This window comes from Leptonychotes weddellii, chromosome 10, assembly GCF_054177405.1.
Source record: "Leptonychotes weddellii isolate Sample4059 chromosome 10, ASM5417740v2, whole genome shotgun sequence".
In the NCBI taxonomy this organism is placed as follows: domain Eukaryota; kingdom Metazoa; phylum Chordata; class Mammalia; order Carnivora; family Phocidae; genus Leptonychotes; species Leptonychotes weddellii.
In genome coordinates, this window is record NC_138378.1 from 89,832,901 (window position 1) to 89,856,874 (window position 23,974).

The following is a 23,974-nucleotide window of genomic DNA, read 5'->3' on the forward strand; positions in this document are numbered from 1 at the left end:
GACCCTGGGATCATGACCTGAGGTGAAGGCAGACGCTTAACTGACTAAGCCACCCAGGCGACCCTGTCCCTATTTTCATAAAGAAAAATGACACTGATCCTGGTAGTACAGAATCATTGAGAGAGGGGCGCCTGGGTGGCTCAGTTGGTTAAGCGACTGCCTTCGGCTCAGGTCATGATCCTGGAGTCCCTGGATCGAGTCCCGCATCGGGCTCCCTGCTCGGCAGGGAGTCTGTTTCTCCCTCTGACCCTCCCCCCTCTCATGTGCTCTCTCTCTCTCATTCTGTCTCAAATAAATAAATAAAATCTTTAAAAAAAAAAAAAAAGAATCATTGAGAGAGAAATCCACCATAAAATGTAAGAGAGGGCTATCAGGGGCGCCTGGGTGGCTCAGTCGGTTAAGCATCTACCTTCGGCTCAGGTCATGATCCCCAGGCCCCGGTTTTGAGCCCCACATTGGGCTCCCTGCTCAGTGGGGAGCCTGCTTCTCCTTCTCTTCCCCACTCCTGCTCTCTGTTGCTATCTCTGTCTCCCTCTCTCAAATAAATAAATAAAATCTTAAAAAAAAAAGAGAGAGAGAGAGGGCTATCAAACTGGTGCCTGTAAGAATGCAGGAAACAGTCACATCTAGTCATTCGGCTCACCCAGAAGTCAGGTTTGATTTCGAAATAAATTTCAAGCTGATTTCCAGACTTTCTGTGATAGTTACTAGCCCGATGTAGTAATAATATCTCAGAAGATAAGAAAGAGAAATAAATGGAGGGAAAATAAAAGCAAGCAGATTTACTAATGGTTGAACGGTAGCCAAGAAAGTTGATTTAATGAGCTGAGGTCAACTCAGAGTCTGCCTTTATCAACAGGCCACTGGACTCTGCCCTCAGTTAGAATGGAATCTAGATTTTCATCAGCAACTTGGATGAAACACAAAAGGCAGCACAAAGCGCGAGGGTGGGGGGAGTGTTTTGTTAATTGAAGGAGAGGATCGAGGTTCCGAATGGCCTCTGTGGGCTGGGACGATATTTTAAATTTTTATAAGGATAAATGGTAGTCTGAACTTCCAAAAATAATTAAATATACAAGAAGCAGGAGAGCTTTGGCTTTGCAGTAATTGATGAGAAAAAAGACCCGAGGATTTCGGTTAGCTTCAAACTCAACATTAATCAACATGTTAACCTTCATCAGAAATAGTAATGCAAACTGCATTACCAGAAATATTGTGTCCCAAACACTATATTGCAGCTTCCACTGAACTTTATGCATGTCTTTTCAAAACAACACCAATGTTACTAAACTTTCAGAAAATAGAGGAGGTAGGGATACTTCCTAACTAGTATTTGAGGACAATACCCTGATACCAAAAACTGACATTCTGAAAACAAAATTATAGACCACTGCCCTCATGAGCATTGTTGTACAATAAAGAATTTAGCTTTTGTCCCTTATAATTGCCTGAGTGACAGGAGTAGCTTTGTTAGACTAATGAGGTGACTCAGAATGGGCCCCTAGAAAACCTCAGGATGGAGACTGATCACCAGAACGACCAGCCATGTGATGAGAGAGTTGAGGGGTCTGGAGATTGTGTTTAATCACATGGCCAATGATTTCATCAGTTATGCCTATGCAAGGAAACTTCAGTAAAAAATCTGCACCCCAAAACTCAGTAGAGTGTCCTTTTCCTGGATGTGGCAGGAGGGTGACACACCCTGATTCAAAGAGGAGTGGGCACGGAAGCTCTGTATGCAGGACCCTCCCAGATACCACCTGAGGTATACCCCGTGTAATAAAACTGTAATTGTTAAGCATAGCACTTTCCTGAGTTCTGTGAGTTGTTCTAGCAAATTATCAAACCAGAGGGGGTCATGGGAATCTCCAAATTTATAGCCAGTCAGTAAGAAATGCAGGTGGTCTGGGGACCCCCCCACCCTGAGACTCGTGGTTGGCATCTGAAGTGAGCCTTGGGGTAGACTGGGGAGTCAGTATCAGAAGTGAATGGCCGTACACCCGGTTGGTATGACCCTAGGCTGGCAGTGAAATAGAATAAATGTAAATGCAAAAATCTTTAACTAAATATTAGCAAATCGAATCCACCACAATATATCATGACCAAGTAGAGTTTGTCCCAGGAACGCAACACTGGTTTAGCATTTGAAAATCAAATCAATGTAATTTGCTGTATTAGGAGAATAATGGAGAAAAACTAGATGATCATATGATAAAAAAAATAAAATTTTTGGCAAACTGAGAATAGAAGGAAACTTCTTCAACCAAATGAAGGGCACTGACCAAAACCCAGTTTATGTCATAGTTGGTGATTGGGACAGAGACATGAACTCTTCCTACTTTAATTCAGCATTGCGCTAGAGTCTTGGCCAGTAAAATAAGGAAAGGGACCGAGATAAAAAGGCAAGATTGGACAGGTAGAAGTAAAACTGTCTCTATTTGCAGTGACACTGTCTACATAAAATATCTAAGGAATCTACAAAACAACAACAAAACCCTCTTAGAACTAATACATTAATTTAACAAGGTTGCAGGATATGAGATCAACATACAAAAATCCACTTATTTCCTATATACTAATAGTTAATAATTGGGAAATGAATTCAAATGTGATACTTACCAGCATCAACAACATAAAGTATTTACAAATAACTTTAACAAGTGACATATAATACCTCTACATCAAGAACTATAAAAAACTGCTGAGAGAAATTAAAGAAGAGCTAAATAAATGGACAGAGTGTGTTCTTGGATTGGAAGTCTCAATATTATTAAGATGTGATCTCCCCATAAACTGATCTATAAATTCAATACAATTGCAAACAAAATCACAACAGACTCTTTTGCAAAAGCTGTCAAGCTGATTCTAAGATTTTTATGAGAATAGGCCAAAGACCCGAAATGATACAATGAAATACAATGATATATGATTGGTCTATAAGCACAAGAAAAAAAATGCTAAAATCTTGTCTTTTTTCTTTTTAAAGATTTTATTAATTTATTTGAGAGAGAGAGCACAAGCAGTGGGGAGGGGCAGAGGCAGAGGAGAAGCAGGCTCCTCACTGAGCAGGGAACCCAACATGGGGCTCGATCCCAGGACCCCAAGATCATGACCTAAGCCAAATCAGATGCTTACCCGACTGAGCCACCCAGGCTCCCCACTAAAACCTTTCCTAAATCTAATTTAAAATTTGACATTACTGGGGCGCCTGGGTGGCTCAGTCGTTAAGCATCTGCCTTTGGCTCAGGTCATGATCCCAGCGTCCTGGGATCGAGCCCCGCATCGGGCTCCCTGCTCAGTGGGAAGCCTGCTTCTCCCTCTCCCACTCCCTCTGCTTGTGTTCCCTCTCTCGCTGTGTCTCTCTCTGTCAAATAAATAAATGAAATCTTTTCAAAAAATTTGACATTAGGGAAATAAAATGCAAATTTAAAATTTACCATTGCACATCCACTAGAATATCTAAAATGAAAAAAAAAAAAAACTACCCATATGAAATGTTGGCAAGGACATGGATAGAGCAATGAACACTCATCCACTGTGGCTAGGAATATAACTTGGTACAACTTTAGAACAGTTTGGTGGTTTCCTTAAAAGTTAAACATATACCTAGTATGTGATCTAGCAGTTCTCCCAGGTATTATTCAAGACAAAATAAAAACATATGTCTCCCCAAAGCCTTGCACACAAGTATCTGTAGCTCCTTTATTTATCATAGCCAACAGCCATAAACATCCCAAGTGTTCACCACACAAATAAACAAAACATAGCACATCCATACCACATAGAGCACTATGGGCAATAACATACTACTCACACGTCAACATGGATGAATCCCAAAAACATCATGTTGAGGGAAAGAAGGCTGACACAAAAGAATATATATACTTTTTTTTTTTTTAAAGATTTTATTTATTTATTTGAGAGAGAGAATGAGAGAGAGCACATGAGAGGGGGGAGGGTCAGAGGGAGAAGCAGACTCCCCACCGAGCAGGGAGCCCGATGCGGGACTCGATCCCGGAACTCCAGGACCATGACCTGAGCCGAAGGCAGTCGCTTAACCAACTGAGCCACCCAGGCGCCCCCATCTGTTTTCTTTCTTAAATTCCACGAGTGAGGATCATATGGTTTTTGTCTTTCTCTGACTTATTTCACTTAGCATAATACACTCTAGCTCCATCCATGTAGTTGCAAATGGCAAGATTTCATTCTTTTTTTTAAAAAAGATTTTATTTATTTATATGTGAGAGAGAGAGAAAGAGAGAGAACAAGCAAAAGCAGGGGCAGGGGCAGAGGGAGAGGGAGAAGCAGACTCCCCGCTGAGCAGGGAGCCCAACGCGGGGCTGGATCCCAGGACCCTGAGATCATGACGTGAGCAGAAGGTATACACTTAACTGACTTGAACCACCCACATGCCCCAATATTTCATTCTTTTCTGATGGCTGAGTAATATTCCATTGTGTGTGTATGTGTGTGTGTGTGTGTATACCACATCTTCTTTATCCATTCATCTGTCAGTGGACATTTGGGCTCTCTCCATAGTTGATAATGTGGGAGAAGATATTTGCAAATGACATATCTGATAAAGGGTTAGTATCCAAAATCTAGAAAGAACTTATCAACCTCACCACCCAAAAAACAAATATCCCAGTTAAGAAATGGGCAGAAGACGTGAATAGACACTTTCCCAAAAAAGACATCCAGGTGGCTAACAGACACATGAAAAGATGCTCAACATCACTCGGCATCAGGGAAATACAAATCAAAACTATGATGAGATACCACCTCACACCTGTCAGGATGGCTAAAATTAACAACAGATATTGGCGAGGATGCAGAGGAAGGGGAACCCTCTTGTACTGTTGGTGGGAATGCAAACTGGTGCAGCCACTCTGGAGAACAGTATGGAGGTTCCTCAAACTGATTTTGAACTAAGAAGTAGCTTGATTATCAACTCCTTGGAGAAACTCAAAGACAATTCAGATGGAGGCAGAGAAAACCATAATATTCCTTATGCAGTGAGGAGTTAGGAAAGTGATCCAGAGGTAAAACTGAGGGGCTGGCATTCACTTGCTGGTCTGTTGTCACCATGAATATTCAGTGAGTGCTACTATGAGTCAGGCACTGCCTTGGGACAGACAAAGTCCTTGTCCTTGCTGAGCATATAGTCTCTGAGAAGACAGACAAGGAGACTAAACAAATAAACGGGTGATGATAAGACTGTGACGACTGCAACAATGGAGTCCACAAGAACTCATGACTGGGAGTCAATAAAGAGGTAGGGAGGACCTAAAATAGTTGAATGACTAGGGAAGGCTTCCTGGAAGAAGTGATATTTGAGTTGTGTCATAGGACGAAGGGCAAGTGGAAGAACACTATAAGTAGACAGAAGAGAGGGACGCCTGGGTGGCTCAGTAGGTTAAGCGTCTGCCTTCGGCTCAGGTCATGATCTCGGGGTCTTGGGATCGAGTCCCGCATCGGGCTCCCTGCTCACCAGGGAGTCTGTTTCTCCCTCTCCCTCTGTCTCTTCCCCCTGCTCGTGCTCTCTCTCTCAAATAAATAAATAAAATCTTTAAAAAAAAAAAAAAAGTAGACAGAAGAGAGAAGGCAAAGGTCCTGAGGCAGGAAGGAGGACTATGTGTGTGAGGAAATGACAGATAATCAGGATGACTAGTGCTTAAATAAGCAGGGACAAGAAGGTGGGGTGGGGTTGGGTTGGACAGTTGGGCGGTGGCCAGAGCACACAGGGCTGATGGCAGGGGCAGGAATGACTCTGAGTGACAGTCTAAGACAACAGGGAGCCACTGAGGAGGATGGATTAGAGTGGCGGCAGGGCTGGAAACAGAGACCCCTTCGGGAGCTCCTGCACTGGCGTTGGCGGGAGCCAGCAGTGCTGTGGAGCGGGGTGCTGCAGCATGGATGGAGAACAAACAGGCTCGGGACACACAGGAGAAGCAGAATGGACAGAACTCGCTGATGCATTCAACATGAAAAATGAGAAAGAGGAAGGATGGGCCGATGGTGGTATCCTTTACTAAGATAGGGAATTCTGGGGCAAAACGTCTGCAGGGGAGGTGGATCAAGAGTTTCATTTTAGGGGGCACCTGGATGGCTCAGTCGTTAAGCATCTGCCTTCGGCTCAGGTCATGACCCCAGGGTCCTGGGATCGAGGCCCACATCGGGCTCCCTGCTCAGCGGAGAGCCTGCTTCTCCCTCTCCCACTCCCCCTGCCTGTGTTCCCTCTCTTGCTGTGTCTCTGTCAAATAAATAAATAAAATCTTTAAAAAAAAAAAGAGTTTCATTTTAAGATGCCTATGCACCAGCAAGTGCAAATGCCAGGCAGGGAGATGGGCACATGGGCCTGAAGCTTAGAAGATAACAAAGCTCAAGGCCATCATCATAAAGATGGTATTGAGGTTGGGGACGTAGAGGAACTCTCCCGGGGGGCGTGTCTCAGAGTGAAAAGCAGTGGGTCCAGGAATGAGGCTGTCAAGGGCAGGGAAGGAGCCCTGCAGTGGGAAGGAAGCCTGGAAGACTGTTACCAGAAGTTCGCCCCTGTGTTCCCAGTACCGAGAACAGCCTCTGGCATACAGCACTCCCTTGCAACACAGTCGCTGAATGCATGAAGAAAGGAAGGATTCGGGGGTGGCACCCTTGCCAGATGTTGCTGAAAGATGCCCTGAGAGAAGCCAAATGGGAGCCAGTTGGCTTTAGCAGCATGGGAAATGGCAAGGGCGGTGACTCCAAGAGCTCGGCCAGGGGAGTGCCAGGGACAAAGCTGGGGCGCTTCCATGCAGATGGGAATCCGAATGCCCACTGACTGTCAGTGTGGCCACGATCCCACAATGACTCAATCGTCCCACAACGGCCCCCGTGACCAATGCGGTTCCTTGCTGTCAAACCTCACATCAGTGGTCTTCACGTCGGTGGTTCCCGAAGCGAAGGCCAGCAAAGGCCCGGCTGCAATGGGAGGTGTGAGCAGGGCTCCCGCTGCCAGGGCTCGGGGATCCTGGCCACTCTGTTCACTTAAGCACAGGCACCCCTCAGCACCTTCGCCCACTTCCCACCCCCGGCTCGCGAACTCTCACGCCGGAGATTCCCACCTCCCTCTCCGCAGCCCCGGCCCGACTCGGCTGCCCCCGTGTTTCATTCCCCTGCACGGTGCCAGCAGCGGGCACCGAGCTTTTGACCCCTTCCACTGTTCGAGCACCCGACTCGGACTTACCAGGAACAGTTAGCACAGAGGGGGACTTTTCCGGCTGTTCATTAACACGGCTGCTGTTCTGAACCCAGAAAATGTTGACGGGTTCAGGAGGGCCCACGGCCTGACAGGTGAGGTTGAAGGCCGTGTTCCTCGTGACATTCATGCTCTCAGGCTGTCTAGTAAAGTGAGGAAGGCCTGCGGAGAAAGCATTCAGTGAAAGAGCGTCTTAGGTCCGCGGGCAAAGCTGGAGCCCCAAGGGGAATGGAGACTGTTCTGGAACTTGGCAGTAGATCTCTTTATATACCACCTCCGGTCTGAAATGGCCAGTTTTCACCTTCTGAAAGTTGGCTCAGAAAGGATAGAAGCTAATGCCTCCCCGACTAGCTCCAGCAGGCTTTCTAGGGTTCTTTTCCAAAGGGGTTGTGGTGGGGATTCAGAACTGGTTTTACCAGAAGGGACGCCTGGCAGTGTTGAAATCAGGTGTTGCTCAGACTCCGGAGAGGCTCTCACGTTTTCAGTATTCCTTCCCAAAATACACACAGAGTAAAAACAAAGCCACGTAATAGGTCCGCCTGTTTTTGAGGACCATCTACTTTAAGATGAGCGATAATGAATTCTAAAATCTGTACACTTGTGCAGGGCTGGACGCTTTTCAAACTACATTCTCACGAGCACAGTGTAGACACAGTTATACAGTTATAATCCTAAGATCTTTGACTGTAATTCAGGATCGAGGCCATAAGGAAGGGAACTTTAGAAATATCTCAGAGAAAGCCAGTTAATACTCATTTGGAGCATGTGCCAAAAAATTAGCAGGTCAAGCTAACTGTCCTCAGGGATTTAAATTATGTTCTTCTGGGATTGGGAACTGACAGATCTGATCCCAGAAGGAATGATGTGGGAGTGGCAAATGGGATTCTTTCTTCCTGTTTCAAAGTTTTGCAAAAACTCCATTTGGACCTAACGTGTTCCTGCCCTGGGCATTTTGCTGGGATTCTGACAAGTTAAATGTCCTCTTAATATATTTATTTTTTGTTTTTATTTTTTTTTAAAAGATTTTATTTATTTATTAGAGAGCGAGCGAGAGAGAAACAGCATGAGAGAGGAGAGGGTCAGAGGGAGAAGCAGGCTCCCTGCTGAGCCGGGAGCCCGATGTGGGACTCGATCCCAGGACCCTGGGATCATGACCTGAGCCGAAGGCAGTCGCTTAACCAACTGAGCCACCCAGGCGCCCCTCTTAATATATTTCCAAGGTTAACAGCAAACATAGGAACACTACCATCACGTCCCCCACCCGCGGGATGATGTTGACATAACCCTGAGGAGGCTTAGCTGTCCAGCCTGGGATGGGCCTAGAACAAAGCTCTAAAGGAGACTCCTCTGAGAGGGTCTCTCCCTCAGGCCTCCTGCAGCATTAGTGGGTATGAGGTTTAGTTTTGCAAAACAATGGGTAGGAGAGCAGCCTTTCAATGGGAGATGGTTCTAGATGAACTTCCCTGAATAGCCAATCACCTATTCTAAAGCCTGTGGGGAGGAGGGTCAGGTGAAAGTAGAAAAGAAAGGTGTTTGGGTGCTTCTGATGGCAGGGGTGCTCAGAAAGCTGGGATGCAGGGCCCTGGAGGCAGCCTGTGGGCTGGTGAGGAGTGATCACCTGTGGTGATAATAGAGGTGCCTCCTCCTTGAAGCCTTCCTTGATAGGCCCTGTCATTGCAGAACCAGGCACGCACACCTGGAGACCTGGGGCCTCAGGACCTGGGCTCACCTAGGCATCAGCTGACACTTCCCACTGCAGTTCAAGTTCCTTGAGGGCAGAGACCTCCTTCTCCTAGTCCATGTCTCACTTTGTACCCCCACTGAGCCCATCTCATGACATATGATGGAACTGTACTGAACCATGTACCCAATAAATCCTAGGGCCCCAGATTAGTCCCAGATCGAGCCGCTGATCCAGTTCAGGAAAACTGCTCACCCTCTGAGGCAAATCACCACTAGACCACGTGAGTGGTATCTGACGCCAACACTGAGAACTGGATAGTGGAATGCATTTTGCTTCCAAAAAAAGTCTCCAGGTTTCTAAACTGTAAAAAACCTGAAGACAAGAAAGTCCATAATCCATTTTTATCTCAGCCCTATTGCTGAGCTAAAACTGAGAATCGAATTCATGTCATTCATTCATTATTACCTAAAGTCTCAAGAGAGGATCACCTTGTAAAATTTCAGTGCTTACCAATTTGCAGAATTTGCATACAGAGTTATAAATGGGCGCGCCAAATTCTAGAGTTTTATATGCAAAGCAATTAATACAGGCCACTCCGGACTTACCTTGGACCTCGATGTAGATGGGGTCAGACATAATCTCTTCATTGTTTATCTTCATCTTACAGATGTATGACCCGTTGTCTGAACGCTGCACATTGGTTATGCTTCAAAGAAAACACATAAAGATATTTACAGTGACTACCCTTTGAGTTCCTTTTAGGAGCAGAACATTCTTCAAGTTCTTCGTCATACGCTATATTAACCTTATGTGTCAACATGACGAGGTCATGGTACCTAGATATTTGGTCAAACATTACTCTAGATGTATTTTTCAAGTGTGACTAACATTTAAATCAGTAGACTCTGAGTAAAGATTACCCTTCATAACATGGGTGGGCTTCATCTGGTCAACTGAGGGCCTTATAAGCAAAGACAGAGATCCTCCAAGGAAGAGGGAATTCTGCCTCCAAACTGCCTTCAGATGCAAGACTGCAACACCAACTCTTCCCTGGGTCTCTAGCTGATGCCCTGCACATTTCGGATTTGCTAACACCCACAATCACATTAGTCAGTTCCTTAGAATAACTTTCTCTCGTTCCCTCTTTGGTTCTGTTTCTCTGAAGAACCATGATTAATGCATGTGCTGTTATTCGTCTTGCCTTCAATGATAGGCTATATACCAGGGTTCTCTATACTGGGGTATTGCCCCATCAAGGTATTCTGCAAATTTGTAGGGTTATTTTAGGTGGGCACAAAAACTAAGGGGCACCATGGCTTTTAGGGGCCAAGGGCAATTTTTAGGGGCCAGGGGCAACTGTTCCATATCCCAGATGACTTTCTGAGACTAGAACCCAGTTCCATTTACATACAAACAAAGAATTGTGTCTGGTTTTAATATCCACCTAATTTCCCAGGGCTGCAATTACCTGAAAATGGGGGCCACCATCCCTCTGTGCTGTTTGGAACTTGGCCATGACTCAGATCACTGATAGCACGTCTCCATTTGCAGTTGCCATGTGCGTGGGGGCATGGCAGGGGGCATGCAAGTCCCTATATTGTCTATTCTCTCCTGGAGGGGTCATGCCTGGCATTTACACGTTCACATTCATATTATTTTATTATAGATCACCTTTCTTTTGTTTTCCCCATACTACAGTTTGAGCACTACATGTTGTAAAGTATCTGCTATAAACAGGCGGACTTGGCTCTAAAAACTTGAGAATCCTGCTTTCCCCGCTTCCAGCATGTTTACAAGCAGGAAGCTACACAATACCTGTCCTTAGCTGGAGGTGGGAAGAGGTGAGGGAATGGAGGAACTCTTTGAAATGCTCGCGGACACTCTCCAAGAGAGGACACCTTCCCTGGCCCAAAGATGCTGATTTCTTCTACTCTGCTCATCAGACAGAGCAAAGGTCATGGCGAGAGAAAAAAAGTAAAAGAAGAAAACCATGGAGGGGGTCCATCTTCCTTTCCAGCAGCTTGCTCCCTGATACAACGTATTTATCCCGAAGCAAAATCAAGTCCTTGTCAAGGGCTGAAGCTGAATGCTTAAAAGAGACCAGGAAGCTGGCAAGGTGACAGGGGTCGCCATCCTGGCCCACGGGCCCCCAGGCAACAGGCGGCAGCTGCTAGAATGAACACATACGGGGCATCAGGAGCCCACCTGCCACAGCGGGGCACCTAGGCCTGGAGGTTGAACACACGTTTTTAGAACAAACAAGGAACATTTTTTTAAAAAGATTTTATGTATTTATTTGCAGAGAGCCCGACGTGGGGTTCAATCCAAGGATCTTGGGATCATGACCTGAGCCGAAGGCAGATGCTTGACTGACTGAGCCACCCAACACCCCAGGAACATTTTAAATTACAACTTCTCCCCAGTAATGCCATTTTGCAGTTCCCTTTTAGCTTCTGACTAGCAGAGTAACTAAAATATATGTCAAGAATGGTGTCAGTCAGGGCACCTGGGTGGCTCAGTTGGTTCAGCGTCTGTCTTTGGCTCAGGTCATGATCCCAGGGTCCTGGGATTGAGCCCTACATCAGGCTCCCTGCTCAGTGGAGAGTCTGCTTGTCCCCATTCCTCTTCAGCTCCCCCTGCTTGTGCTCTCTTGCTCACACTCTCTCTCAAATAAATAAATAAAATCTAAAAACAATAACAACAACAATGGTGTCACTCAAAACTAGGGGAACCAGAGCTGCCTGGGTTAATATTACCTCCTTATTATTTCCAAGACCAAATAATGTGACTCTCAGCTGTCACCTGCACTTCCTGATGTGCCAATCTCAGCAGCACCCCATTGATTTAGAATACTCTGTCTTCGCCTTTCCCCTCATTCCTGTGTAGGAGTGATATAATTTTGGAATTGCACCTGATGAATGAATGTTGGACTTGGGAAGGACTCGAGGTCAAAGAAAGGCCAGATCTCTCCACGCTTTAGGGCAGGAACGAAGATCACAATGTCTAGAGGTCACTGGAAGAACATGGGAAGAGACCTCACAGGACAAATATCTCCAAATAAGGGCCTAGCTGACCCTCTTCTGATAAATCTCCCAGAATGTCATGGTGGCAGGAAGAAAGAAGGAGAGAAGCATGTGTCTAGAATGGCGCCCTGTCCGTCATGGGTATCAGCTAGTAGCTGAATGGTTGGCAGCTCCTAAAGATTCTGCATGGCTGACCATTCTAGTCTTCTCTGCAGTTCCAAAAAAAATACCAAGGATGATGGTTACTGAAGAGGGGGGCTCCTTTCCACATATTTCACAAGTTCACTTTAGAAGAGGAGTCATTCTCTTAAGGCAAGACCCAGGGGCCGGACTAACGATGTGATCTGACAGGCTGAGGACAGCCGTGCCTTTGAAGATCTGGCTATGGCTCGGGGTCTGGGACCCCAGCGTCGCAGCAGGCTTGCCGCATGACTTAGAGAGACAGGGACCAGAATGCGAGTGAAGGTCCCAGAGACATACAAGGCAAAGCCGCAGGAAGGAAGCCCAAGGATGCAAAGAACATCTGTGCGGAGGCCCCAGAGAACTGAGAAACCATGAGGCATAAGTAACATTTTAACAGCCCAGCTTGGGCTGCAGAAATCAGATGCAAAAGGCACAAAAAGTCTAGGAGTACCTTAAGCCAAAGAGCAAGGAAGGAAAATTCAGGCCAGGAATACAAAAGGAGAGTGCAAAGGGAACGTGATCACATCAGGAAAAGGCGATCAACTGGGGAGAAGGGCTATGTGCCTGAGTTACTTAGCAAGTCCAGATCCATCTTACTAACAGCACAGGAAACATTTTCCACAAATAGTTCTACTTGTTGCCTCCTAGACAAGCAAGTAAAGGCCGCTGTGCTGAAGGCAGGGAGGGGGTGAGGTGGAGACAGGAGTGATTGCCCCCAAGCTCCTCCTCCCTAAAGGAAACAGCAGGGAGTCTCTGGAGGTTCCCCACAAGGGCTCTGAGCTCTGAATAGCAATCTAAGGGTTCCAACAACGGAGCAAGAGGAGTTCCAGAAAGAACACAGGAAGGGGAGCATAACTGAAGAAAATGCCCCACAACTGGAGATCTAGGTCTTTCCTAACCAGGCCCCTAGGTGGGCAGCACAGTGGGAGAGAAAAGACCCACTAAGGGGTTCACCAGAGAATGTCACCACTCCAAGCTAAAGTGGAAATCCCAGAAGCTTCCAGAGAGAAGTAAAGCAGTACCAGCCATGAATCAGAACAGCACCACCCTTCTCAGGAACAAATCTTCGAGCGAAAAGGAGATTTATCAATGACTTCCAAACGACAACAGGAAATTATTTCCCTTTTGAATTCTGTATCCAGCCAAACTACCTCAAGGTGAGGGCAGAAAAGATAATGGCATTTTCAGACATGCAAATACCATGCTAGTGGAAGATGGGCCCCATGCCAAAGTGAAGGAGTAAAAGCCAAGAACAGGGTTGGGGGCGGGGTATGTGGAACCTGGGGCTCCTGGAGGAAACAGGAGCAACAAGGGCCCCCACAATAGGAGCAAAGATGACTGAGCTGTACCTCAGAGTTGGGGGGCAAGTTGCCCAGACCGGAGCAGAAGGAGGGACAGCCTCAGGACAGGCAACTCCTCAGGAAAAAACCAGGTCTGGTAATTTCATCACTTTGCGAGGAGATGCTTTTAGAGTTTAGGGACAAACGAGAGATTGATACTTAGAAAATTAAGCAAACTAACCAACAAGGAAGCTCTTAAATTGAGGAAAATCAAAAAAGCTATACAGAGGTAAGATGGTAATCACAGCCTACTACATGACTCAGCTGAAAACAGCATTTACACAGCCACAAAAAATGCTGAGTCCTGGGTTTTGATTTAACCAGAGCTGTAACATTTTATTAGATGAACTCTGAGGCCAGGCGCACGCGTGCACACACACACACACACACACACACACACACACACACACCTCAAATGGATTGAATATCTACGAAAGATACCCAAGAATTGGATAACCACAGCTCTTCGCTGGGGAAGGGCTGGAAGCTGGAGTGGAAGAGAGGATTTTTGAACCGTTGGAGTATTTTGCCATGTGTATGCATCGCTTCCAAGAAGGTGTAAAAATCGTGTCAGATTTTGGCCAAATACAAACATCTGAACCAGGGAAAACCAAAGCCACCATACAGACTCAGCCACCATGTCTAGACAGGAACCACCTGGACAGAGCCGTGGGGCCAGCAGCTGCAAAGCCCGTCACAATAGTGCAGCCTCAGCTGGGTTAGCTCCAGGACCAGCTGCAAGGACACACAGAGCCTCCCTGTCCTGCAGACCCCTCACAGCTAGACTGCCTTGCTCAGGAATGACTCTTGAGAAGCAGCTAAATTCTACAGCCTTCTTAAAAGAAACACAAAAAAGAGCAAATGTCGCACAATTCCACTTACATGAGGTACCCAGAGTAGTCACAGTCACAGAGAAAGAAAGTAGAATAGAGATCACCAAGGACTGAGGGAAAAGGGGGTGAGGAGTTAGGGTTTAATGGGCACAGAGTTTCCTTTTGGGAGGATGAGAAAGTTCTGGGCATGGATGGTGGTGAGGGCCTCACAACAGTGTGAATGTACTTAATGCCGCTGAATTGTACACTCGGAAAGGGTTAAAATACATTTATGTATATTTTACCATGATAAAAAAATTAAAAATGAAAAAATTTTTAAAGAACTCCAATTTTTGAAAGCAATAAAGTCCTTCCAGCTTAAGCTACTGACAACTAAGCTAGAATTTAATTCCCACTGGGGAATCCTGAGGCTACACAGAAAACATATCAAATCCTTTCCCTTGGCCACAAATTACCCCAATAAACTAAATCTGCAGGGCCTGGCTGCCCACAGGAACAGCGGCTTTTGTTTTTGCTTGAGAGTTGGTATCCCCAGTCTTCTGGTCTGATGGCTGGTGCCTGCCTGGAATGTTTTACACCCTAACTAGTGTTTCCACCTAAGCCAGAGAGCTCCTTATGCCCTGTGCCAGACTGTAGAGCTAACTGTGTATCCCCAAAATTACACCCTCTTTTAGAGACTCCAGGGAAAGACCCTGGCTATGAAGCATCCTGGGATCTGGACAAAGGGATGAGCTACAGTTTCAAGTTGGTATCACGCACAGATAGAGGCAGCAATACCAGTTGGAGAGCCAAGGGGGTGGCCCAGCCCGGTGACTTAAGCCCTGCAAAGGAGAAAAACTAGACGCTCTGGAGAAATGCAGCCTGAGCTGCACACCATCCAGGACTAGGTCAGGAATGCGGGGTATGTGGGGTGTGGGGCACAATTTTCAGTATTAATCACTAAACCATCAATTAGGAACACCCCAACCCGCTAGCAGACACTGAGTGTTTCCTACACCTATAATAGATACCCAAGTGAAAGAGGAAAAAATGTGAATTATTAGCACAGAATGGACCCACTTCAAGAGGGCATCTGGACTTGAGGTACCATATCAGTTATTTCTTCCCTTGTATACGCCCCGGACGTTGGCATTTTGAAAATAAGATTTAAGGCTTTCCCTTTACAATTTCATTTATGTTCTTCTATATGTGCTTCTGTTTTACAACAGCAGGTCACAGTGGCATTTAGCAGCCATTAAAATAGTTTGAAGACTTTTAATTATACAGGAAAACATGCATAACGTTAAGTGAACGAAATGAGATACATAATCATCTGTGTCATGAAATGCCAATTTCATTTCAGGAATATTAAATTTATATGTGCTTGGAAGGGTTTCCTTGGGGTTGTGGGCCACAGTTTCTCTGTATGTGTTTGGTATTTTCTAAGTGTTTAACGAAGTACATATATTACTATTAAAAAAACTTTGAGGGCGCCTGGGTGGCTCAGTTGGTTAAGCAACTGCCTTCGGCTCAGGTCATGATCCTGGAGTCCCTGGATCGAGTCCCACATTGGGCTCCCTGCTCGGCAGGGAGCCTGCTTCTGCCTCTGACCCTCCCCCCTCTCATGTGCTCTCTCTCTCTCATTCTCTCTGTCTCAAATAAATAAATAAAATCTTTAAAAAATAAATAAATAAAATAAAATAACTGAAATATATACATACAGAAACTAAGACCAAGCAATTTCTAAATCTTTCAGGGATACTCTCACTCATGATCTTAAATCTCTTTAGTCTTTCCTAAGTAGGTGGGACTTGTACTTAAATGCACATGAACTTCTATCATTTCCATCCCCACTCCCATCCCCAGTTTCAATAAACTGAGGTTTGACTGAAAGATGAGTTGGCTCCTGAGTGATGCCAGGTCCTCTCCCCTTACTTTCCCTTCTGGCCAAATCCATAATCTGAAGGAAACACTACCTTAACTAACATGTTAACACTATCTCAGCACTTCCGCTCCTGACCTTAGGTTCTCCCTTCCCCTCTATCCTGTTCACAGGTACATGCAGGACACAGACCAGCGGTACCCTCCTTGTCTCAATGTCCAGACGTTCATTCAGGTAGTTATTCACCCAATAAGGTGCCTGCAAACACCTTCATGAGCAAGGCTGACTGTTTTTATAACTGGTGGGCAGTTGCCTGTGTGGTGATTTGGAAAAAAAAAAAAATCTCTACTCCTCATGTCTAAAATGATGTCATCAGTGAATGTGAATGCTTTCCTTAGTGTAAATTACTTTATCACAATCTTTTCTTCCTTTGGAAGGGAGAGAGCACCATGACAGAATCGGGCCACCACGGAAAAGAGGGGGTGTGGAAGCAATGGAAGGAGTAAGAGGGGAAAGCTTCCCTTAAGTGTGCACACGCCCTAATCTACACCTTTGACCAGAACGGATCTTGTTCTAGGGTCAAAGTCCAGACACTTGACTAACCCTTGTTTTCAGAATGGGGCATTTAGGAGTGTAAGTGTGGAGTCTGCCTGATATAGAGGAGGAAATGTGGAATCATGAAAGACTAAGAAAGTTACATCACATCCACAATCCTGTCAGTCTCCAGCAACCCACAATTGCTTCATAGTTAAAGGATGCATGCTGGTACCTGGATGGGGATCTCAATCTGGAGACCCCATCATTTTCAAAACTCATTTCTTATAATTCTACCCTTTCTTATAACAACACCTTATACAAAAATGGTTCTGTAACCTAACTCGAAATACCTCGTGTTTCTCTCCATAATTCCTCTGACCCTGCCAATATACACACATCTGTATTTTGTCCATTCCCTTAAATACATGTGGTCCATACAGGTATTGTTAATGGCAATTCCAACAAAATTGCAGGCTAATGAATTCCTGATTAAATTCCATACATGGAATAGTCTTTAACTCTTCACTGTTCCTGGGAACCAGAGTAGATCTGTTTTAGGGCCTATGAGATGGGAGAATAGAAGACACTGCAGATGTGCAAATCAAGTCCCCTGCTTAAGGGTGACAGCTTACTCCCTAGTGACCCTGGACAAGTCACCCTACTCATAGGGACCTCAGGGCCCTCACCTAAAAGATATCAAATTTAGGGGCTCCAACATCCTTCTCTCCTGCCAAGAAATTACACAAATATTTATAACCTTAAGTCACTATAATTTACTTCATTGAATCTCTATATGGCTCCTGGATCACCTGAACATGGCTTTAATATAGCTGAAAAATATTATAATGGTGGACTTGGTATTATCTCCAAAGCTGCTCAGTTCAGCACAGCATCCACCATTTATAAGAATCCTGAGCACTAAATTTGCTTTATGGCTTAGTTTGGAGGCCAAATAAGATTTTTTCCCCTTCAGAATGAGTTTATGAAAATGAAGCTGAACCCATGCAAAAGTATCATTTTTTTCCTAAAGTTCTAAAACTATGACCCAGGTAACCTTCTGAACTCTGAAGACACAAATGGAAGATACACCATTATCTACTCTTAAGTTTAAAAACTCTCCAATTTAGGTCCTTTAAAATCATCTCATGGACCCCTTGAACACACCTGAAGCTGTTGGTCATGGGGTCCAAACCCATCTCTTTGGCAAGAAGGCAGCTCCCCCATGGTCTCCCGGCTGGCCAGTGGCAGGACCCCTGTTCAGGAACCCCAGCCCAGAGTCAGCAGGGAAGTACTTTCCTCCAATGATACCTGATGAGCCCAATGTGCCAGAGTTCTGTTTCTTGAAGCCTTTAAACTGCTCCTTAGGGGTGCCTGGGTGGCTCATTCGGTTAAGCGTCTGCCTTTGGCTCAGGTCATGATCCTGGAGTCCTAGGATGGAGCCCTGCATCGGGCTCCCTGCTCATTGGAGAGTCTGCTTCTCCCTCTGCCCCTCCCCCTGCTCATGCTCTCTCTCTCTCTCAAATAAATAAAATCTTTAAAAAAAATAAATTACTCCTTATTCATTATTAAATGATGATCTTACTTCTCTCATCGGAAGCTGTGTCTATAGCATGGTAAAATGTCTGTGTTTTGTAGCTGATGCAGAAAAGAATGTAGTCAAATCTCCTGAGTGGTCTCAGACACTGGCTGAGAATGGCAGCCCGAGAGACCTAGCCAGAGTTTAAATCAACCAATGGAAAATGTGAAAACTATGTTCTTTGCTTTGATGCTAACCAAGCCTTTAACTTGGAAAAAATATGGAAAAAAAAAGGGGGTGCATCTTGTGGAAGTGTTGACACACTAAACTCTAACTGGAGTTGTTAGCCTTGTGGTATCTCTGAGGCAGTTTTCTAAAAAGGAAACAAAATGATTCACCAAAGACATGACCCTGTCTGGGACTGCCCCGAGTATCAGGCCAGAGAAAGTGAAAACGTCCCAGATCAAAGAGGGCTCCGCTCCGAGTGGAAGAAGCCCAGGGAAAAGGCACTTGCTCCAACTGTGTGGCTCTGACCTCATTCTGAGCTTTCAAGGACCACAGGTCCACTGAACTCTGAAGCTGTACGTGCAGAGACTCTGACTCAAAAACAAACAAAACGAAAAATCCAAACCCCTCCTGGCTAAAGAGGAGTGAGTAGTAAATAAAAAAGGGATGGGGGAAAAGCAAAGCAGCAGGCTCACTGTCTGCAGTACAATGCAAATACGATGATGCAATCCTAGGAACAATGGATTCTTCCAGATATACATGCTGACTTGGCTTAGCCCTGTCACACACACACACACACACACACACACACACACACACACACCCCCGCCACCTAGAGCATTTGGCTGGACCCTCCAACAAAGTGGAACATGGAGACGGTGACCCAAGTGGCTGAAGGTCTGTCTCATTTCCCCAGCCTTTAGACCTTCCACCTTCCACCTTTTCCCACCCCAATAGGCATGAGGGCTACATCACCACCATGATCTGCAGAAGCAGGGGGTGGTGGGGACAGGTGGAAGAGAGGGGGGGATAAGGCAAATGAAAGGGATGGGAATGTGTTCAAAGCTCCATGCCCATGGGGTGATTTAGATGTCTCCTCACAACCGGTAAGAAACACTGTTCTTACTACTGGGAGACCTCTTGAGTCGAGCGGGATTTGACATAACTTGTAGGTCGGTGGGGGGAGGTGGGGAGTGGTTCCCCGGGATGCAGAGCCTCTGATAATCAAGTTTCAGTGGGGCCAAGATCAACGTAAAAGAGATCAACGATACAGACTGTCAGCTATTAATCTACACTCTAAATGCACCAGGAGGGTTGCTAACACAAAAACAAAAACCTGTTTTTTAACTTCGAGGGTTTTGCTTTTGAATCACAAATAACAACATTAAAAAAAGAAAGGAAGAGAGAACACATACCTGAAGGAGGCGATTATTGCTGTAACTTCATCATCCGGATAAAACTGAGTAATGGCATGATGTGCCCCAAGCAACTCCTTCCCATCTTTCCACCAAGAAATAACTGCAATGTCCTGGTACATATTAGGTATATTGATGGAGCAATTAAATTTGACATCTTTATGTTCAGAAAGTATTATGTGGCCAATTGTATGATTAAATGCAAGAGGCGGTAGGAGCTTTGACCCAGCAGAGGTCACCCCAGGATGGGCTGCATTCCCTGTATGCAGTTGTCCGGGTTGGGTTGGTGAAGACATCAAGGCAGGCTGGTGTCCACTGGTGTGAGGAAGGGAAAATGGCGTGTGGTCAGCTTGCGGGCCTCCTGGCAATGGCAGGTCAGGCTGGATTTCTTCCCTTACCTCTGCAACAGCTGGAAAACAGAAATCTGATTTTTAGCCTTTTAAATAATGGAGTTTTCCAAATAGATTCCCAATCTCTAAGGCCATGATGAGAGAGAATTGGGGTATCCTTGGTGTCCTCAGAAAACATGAGCAGAATATACGTCTGGATGTATATTCTCATTCGTAAGTTCATTCATCTGTTCACTTCCCTCCTAAGGAATGTTTAAGAAATACAACTCCCCTCATCAAAAATTGTTTCCTTTTTTACATTTAAATTTTATTTTATTTTAGAGAGAGAGAGAGAGCATGTGTGAGCACAAGAGGGGGGCGGGGCGGGGGAAGGAGCAGAGGGAGAGGGAGAGAATTTTAAGTACGCTTCATGCTCAGCATGGAGCCCGATACGGGGTTCGATCTCACGAGCCTGAGATCATGACCTGAGGTGAAATCAAGAGTCAGACACTTAACCGACTGAGCTACCCAGACACCCCCTCAAAAACTGTTTACTTTTTTTTAATTGAGATATAATGGACAAATTATATTAGTTTCAGGTGTACAACATAATGATTTGATTATTTGTAAATATTGCAAAATGATGATTATAATAATCTAGTTAGCTTAGTTGACTACCATCACAACACGTAGTTACAAAATTTTTTTTCTGGTGATGAAAACTTTAAAGACCTACTCTCTTAGGTAGAGAGTATACAATACAGTATTTTGATTTTTTTACAATGCAGTATTGTTAACTATAGTCACCATACTGTACATCGCCAGGACTCATATATTTTATAACCGGAAGTTTGCACCTTTTGACCGCCTTCACCCATTTTTCAAAATTGTGACTCATTCAAAGTCCTTCACACCCAACTCAACAGCATGGCAGGAAGGTGATGATGGCCCCCGAGATCACTTTTCTGGCTGTGTTCTCACTCACAGACTATGCCACAAATTTGGCCAGCGGTCTTGCAAAGGCTGCTACTGGTCACAAAGACAGCAGTTTACAATTCTTGCTCCTCAACGTGACCCATCTCTAGATATGGGGGAAAAACATCAGTCATTCATGTCACCAACTACAGGATGACTTGGAGCTTCTAGTAAAATGCTTGCTTGCTGGAATGGACCTGGAAATGTTGATTTCATCTGGCCCTCAAGTATTTCTAAAAATACTGATCCACAATAGTGATACTTCTGGTGTTTTTTGTTTTTTTTTTTTAAAGATTTTATTTATTTTTTGACAGAGAGAGAGACAGTGAGAGAGGGAATACAAGCAGGGGGAGCAGGAGAGGGAGAAGCAGGCTTCCCGCCGAGCAGGGAGTCCGATGTGGGGCTCGATCCCAGGACCCTGGGATCATGACCTGAGCCGAAGGCAGACGCTTAACGACTGAGCCACCCAGGCGCCCTACTTCTGGTTTTTTTTTTAATAGCACTTCTGGAGCATACAATCTATGCTGGGGGTTATATATTCAAACACGTTGGCCACCAGTGCTTGAGACAGGCAGAGAGTGGGAGAGACACAGGGCTGGCTTTTTGTGAGTAAGTGACTGGGGGTCCCCACTCGACAGCTGTTCCTCTGCCACACTCAGGGTGTCACACCCTCCTGGGCTCCTGAGTGTGTGTGTGTGAGGGAGTAGGGTGGTCTCTGCTTAGGGTTGTGCCAGATTTAACAAATAAGAACACAGGATGCCTAGTTAAGCTTGAATTTTAGATAAGCAACAAATAATGTTTAGCCTAGGGAGTCAACTAAGCACTTATTTGGCCAATGGAGATACAAGCAGGAGATCTGGGGGCAGAAGGAAGGATCTGAGCATTTGTTCCTCTGGCTTCCTCCCTGCCAAGTCACTCTGGCCTGCACATCTTCCTTAGCTGAAGGTTACGGCTTCTGTTAGGGAGTTTTCTCCATATGACTCTTTCATGCCAGGTCGGCTCTCATAGTTGATGCATTTGAGAACTGCCTCCAGGGTGAATGCCAGGTTGGAGAAGAGATTTCACTATAAGAAACCAGGGAAGGTTGGCTGCTTGCCATTAGCCTGAGGTCTCAGGGGCTGTGGGAGAACAGGGGACCTCTGCATGCTTTGGGGGAGGCTATGTGGGTCAGCCGCAGGCTGGCCTTGAGCCCAGCCATCCAGACAGATGAGTGTGCTGTGATGGGAGCGTTCATTTATTCCAGGGAGTGGTGGTCAGGGTGACTCTGCAGAGAGGGGCCCCTGCCTCTCCCTGTCACCCCCATGCCATGCAAATCTTATGCACAAATGTGGGCCTGGGCTCTTAGCAGGGAACGGCAAAGCTCTGCCTGGGTCCCATCCAGTTCCATCATCTTCCTCTGAATTTGGGGACACTTTCTGCAGTTATAAATGCTCTGGCTGTTTATTTTATGGCTGCAGACCCTTCACAAGAATGCTCTTTTTCTTGAGGCTTTGAAGCACTTACAATTCACCTTAGCCTCTTAGGTCAGCAAATTTGTCTATGGTCCTTATTCATTGACATCCATGGGAATGGGAAGTCAGGGGTATGTCCAGATAACTTTGTTTTTCTTGAAATATAAAGCAAACAAGTAGAGTGGGAGAAGCAAATAATTCTTTGGTTTGTTTAACTTACTTAAAGATATTTAAAATGCCAAATTATAAAGGTAACCCACGTTGGTAGTGGAAAATTCAAATATTTATAGAAGCACAGAAAATATAAAATGGAAACCTGTTTTGTAATCCCAACCCTGCAGAATAACCTCTGATTACAGTTGGGTATAGTCTTCAGTTTTCTATGAGCTAAGCAGCTCACTGAACAAACTAAAGACAAGGCTACCCACTCGGATGATGTCAGGAGCAGAAAACCCACCCTGTAATCACTATGATGGCTGAAAAGATAGCTAAGCTCCATGAGTTGAATTGCCAGGAGTGGGCACAGTGATTCAATTCCCAACCAATATTTACATAGCCCTACTGGGTCTAAGATTTGCTGTGATAATTTAATGGGGTACAGAAAGGCACTTGCCCCAGAGGAGGGGCAGCAGAGGGTCCCAGGGGGAAATGGGACAAAGCTAACTGGGGCGAGGGGGAGGTCCTGACAATGTCAGGGAGGCCTTCCCTGGTCCCTCCCCACCCCCGACCACTTAGCCCTCCTACATTAGGTGCTGGGGCCCTCCCCTTTGTAGCACCTTCTGTGATTCCTCATTCAGTTCTTTCTCTCCTGCTGGACTGAGAACCCCAAGAGGCCTAGCACCCACACTACAGCCAGCTCATAGACGATGCTCCAAGGAGGTGTGTTGAATGAGTAAGTAAAGCCATGAATTAGAGGAGGAAGGAGAGGTGGACAGGGTTTCAAGGGGCAGGGACAGTGCGAAACTGAAGAGAAAGAGGAGACCCTAATAGTTTGGGAACATGAATGTAGCCGTAGGGTGGCATCCCTGTGCTTGGACCAAAGTGACAGAGTGAGTGGATACAGGTTGACCTTGGAGAACCCCGAATCCTGGCTGAGGCAGCAGCAATTCTTGGAAGGTTTCTGAGCAGGGGAGGGGGAAGATCAGAGCCTTACTTGACCCTGGCACTGACATCCGGCTGAGCGGGAGCAAGTCGAGCAGGAAGGAGGAGGCCAGGAGGTGGGAAACCCGCCAGGAAGATAGCAAAGACCTAACAAGCAGAGCGGCCAGGAAGCAGGAAGAATGGGGGAGAGGCCAGGAGCCGACCTCACTATCGCCATCGTCCCACGACAGAAAGGTCGGTCCGACACCAAGTATTTAGGAAGGATGTAATCTCAGGACACAGGAGAGTTTTCCGGAGTGGTCATGATTCTGGTTGTTGCTAGAAGAATACAGTCCAGGAGGCTGCTTCTGGTTCAGTTTCCTCACAGGGGAAGTGGGGATGGCAATAACGGTGCCTCATAAGGTTGCTGTTAGCAATGAAGGACCTATTACTATGTCGGGCTCATAATCAACACTCAGTAACTATTAGCTATTATTCTTTCTTTTT

General features: G+C 45.7%; 1 protein-coding gene across 2 annotated transcripts in view; it reads right to left on the minus strand.

Moving 5' to 3' along the window:
* MERTK (MER proto-oncogene, tyrosine kinase) overlaps positions 1 to 23,974 on the minus strand; it is a 105,059-nt gene that overhangs the window by 56,691 nt on the left and 24,394 nt on the right. For both annotated transcript variants that reach the window (XM_006737318.3, XM_081796792.1), the window contains exons 2-4: positions 19,633 to 20,041; positions 9,524 to 9,624; positions 7,223 to 7,396 (exon numbers count right to left, since the gene is read on the minus strand). In XM_006737318.3, the coding sequence (XP_006737381.1) occupies positions 7,223 to 7,396; positions 9,524 to 9,624; positions 19,633 to 20,041 (684 nt within the window). The remainder of the gene's footprint in view (positions 1 to 7,222; positions 7,397 to 9,523; positions 9,625 to 19,632; positions 20,042 to 23,974) is intronic.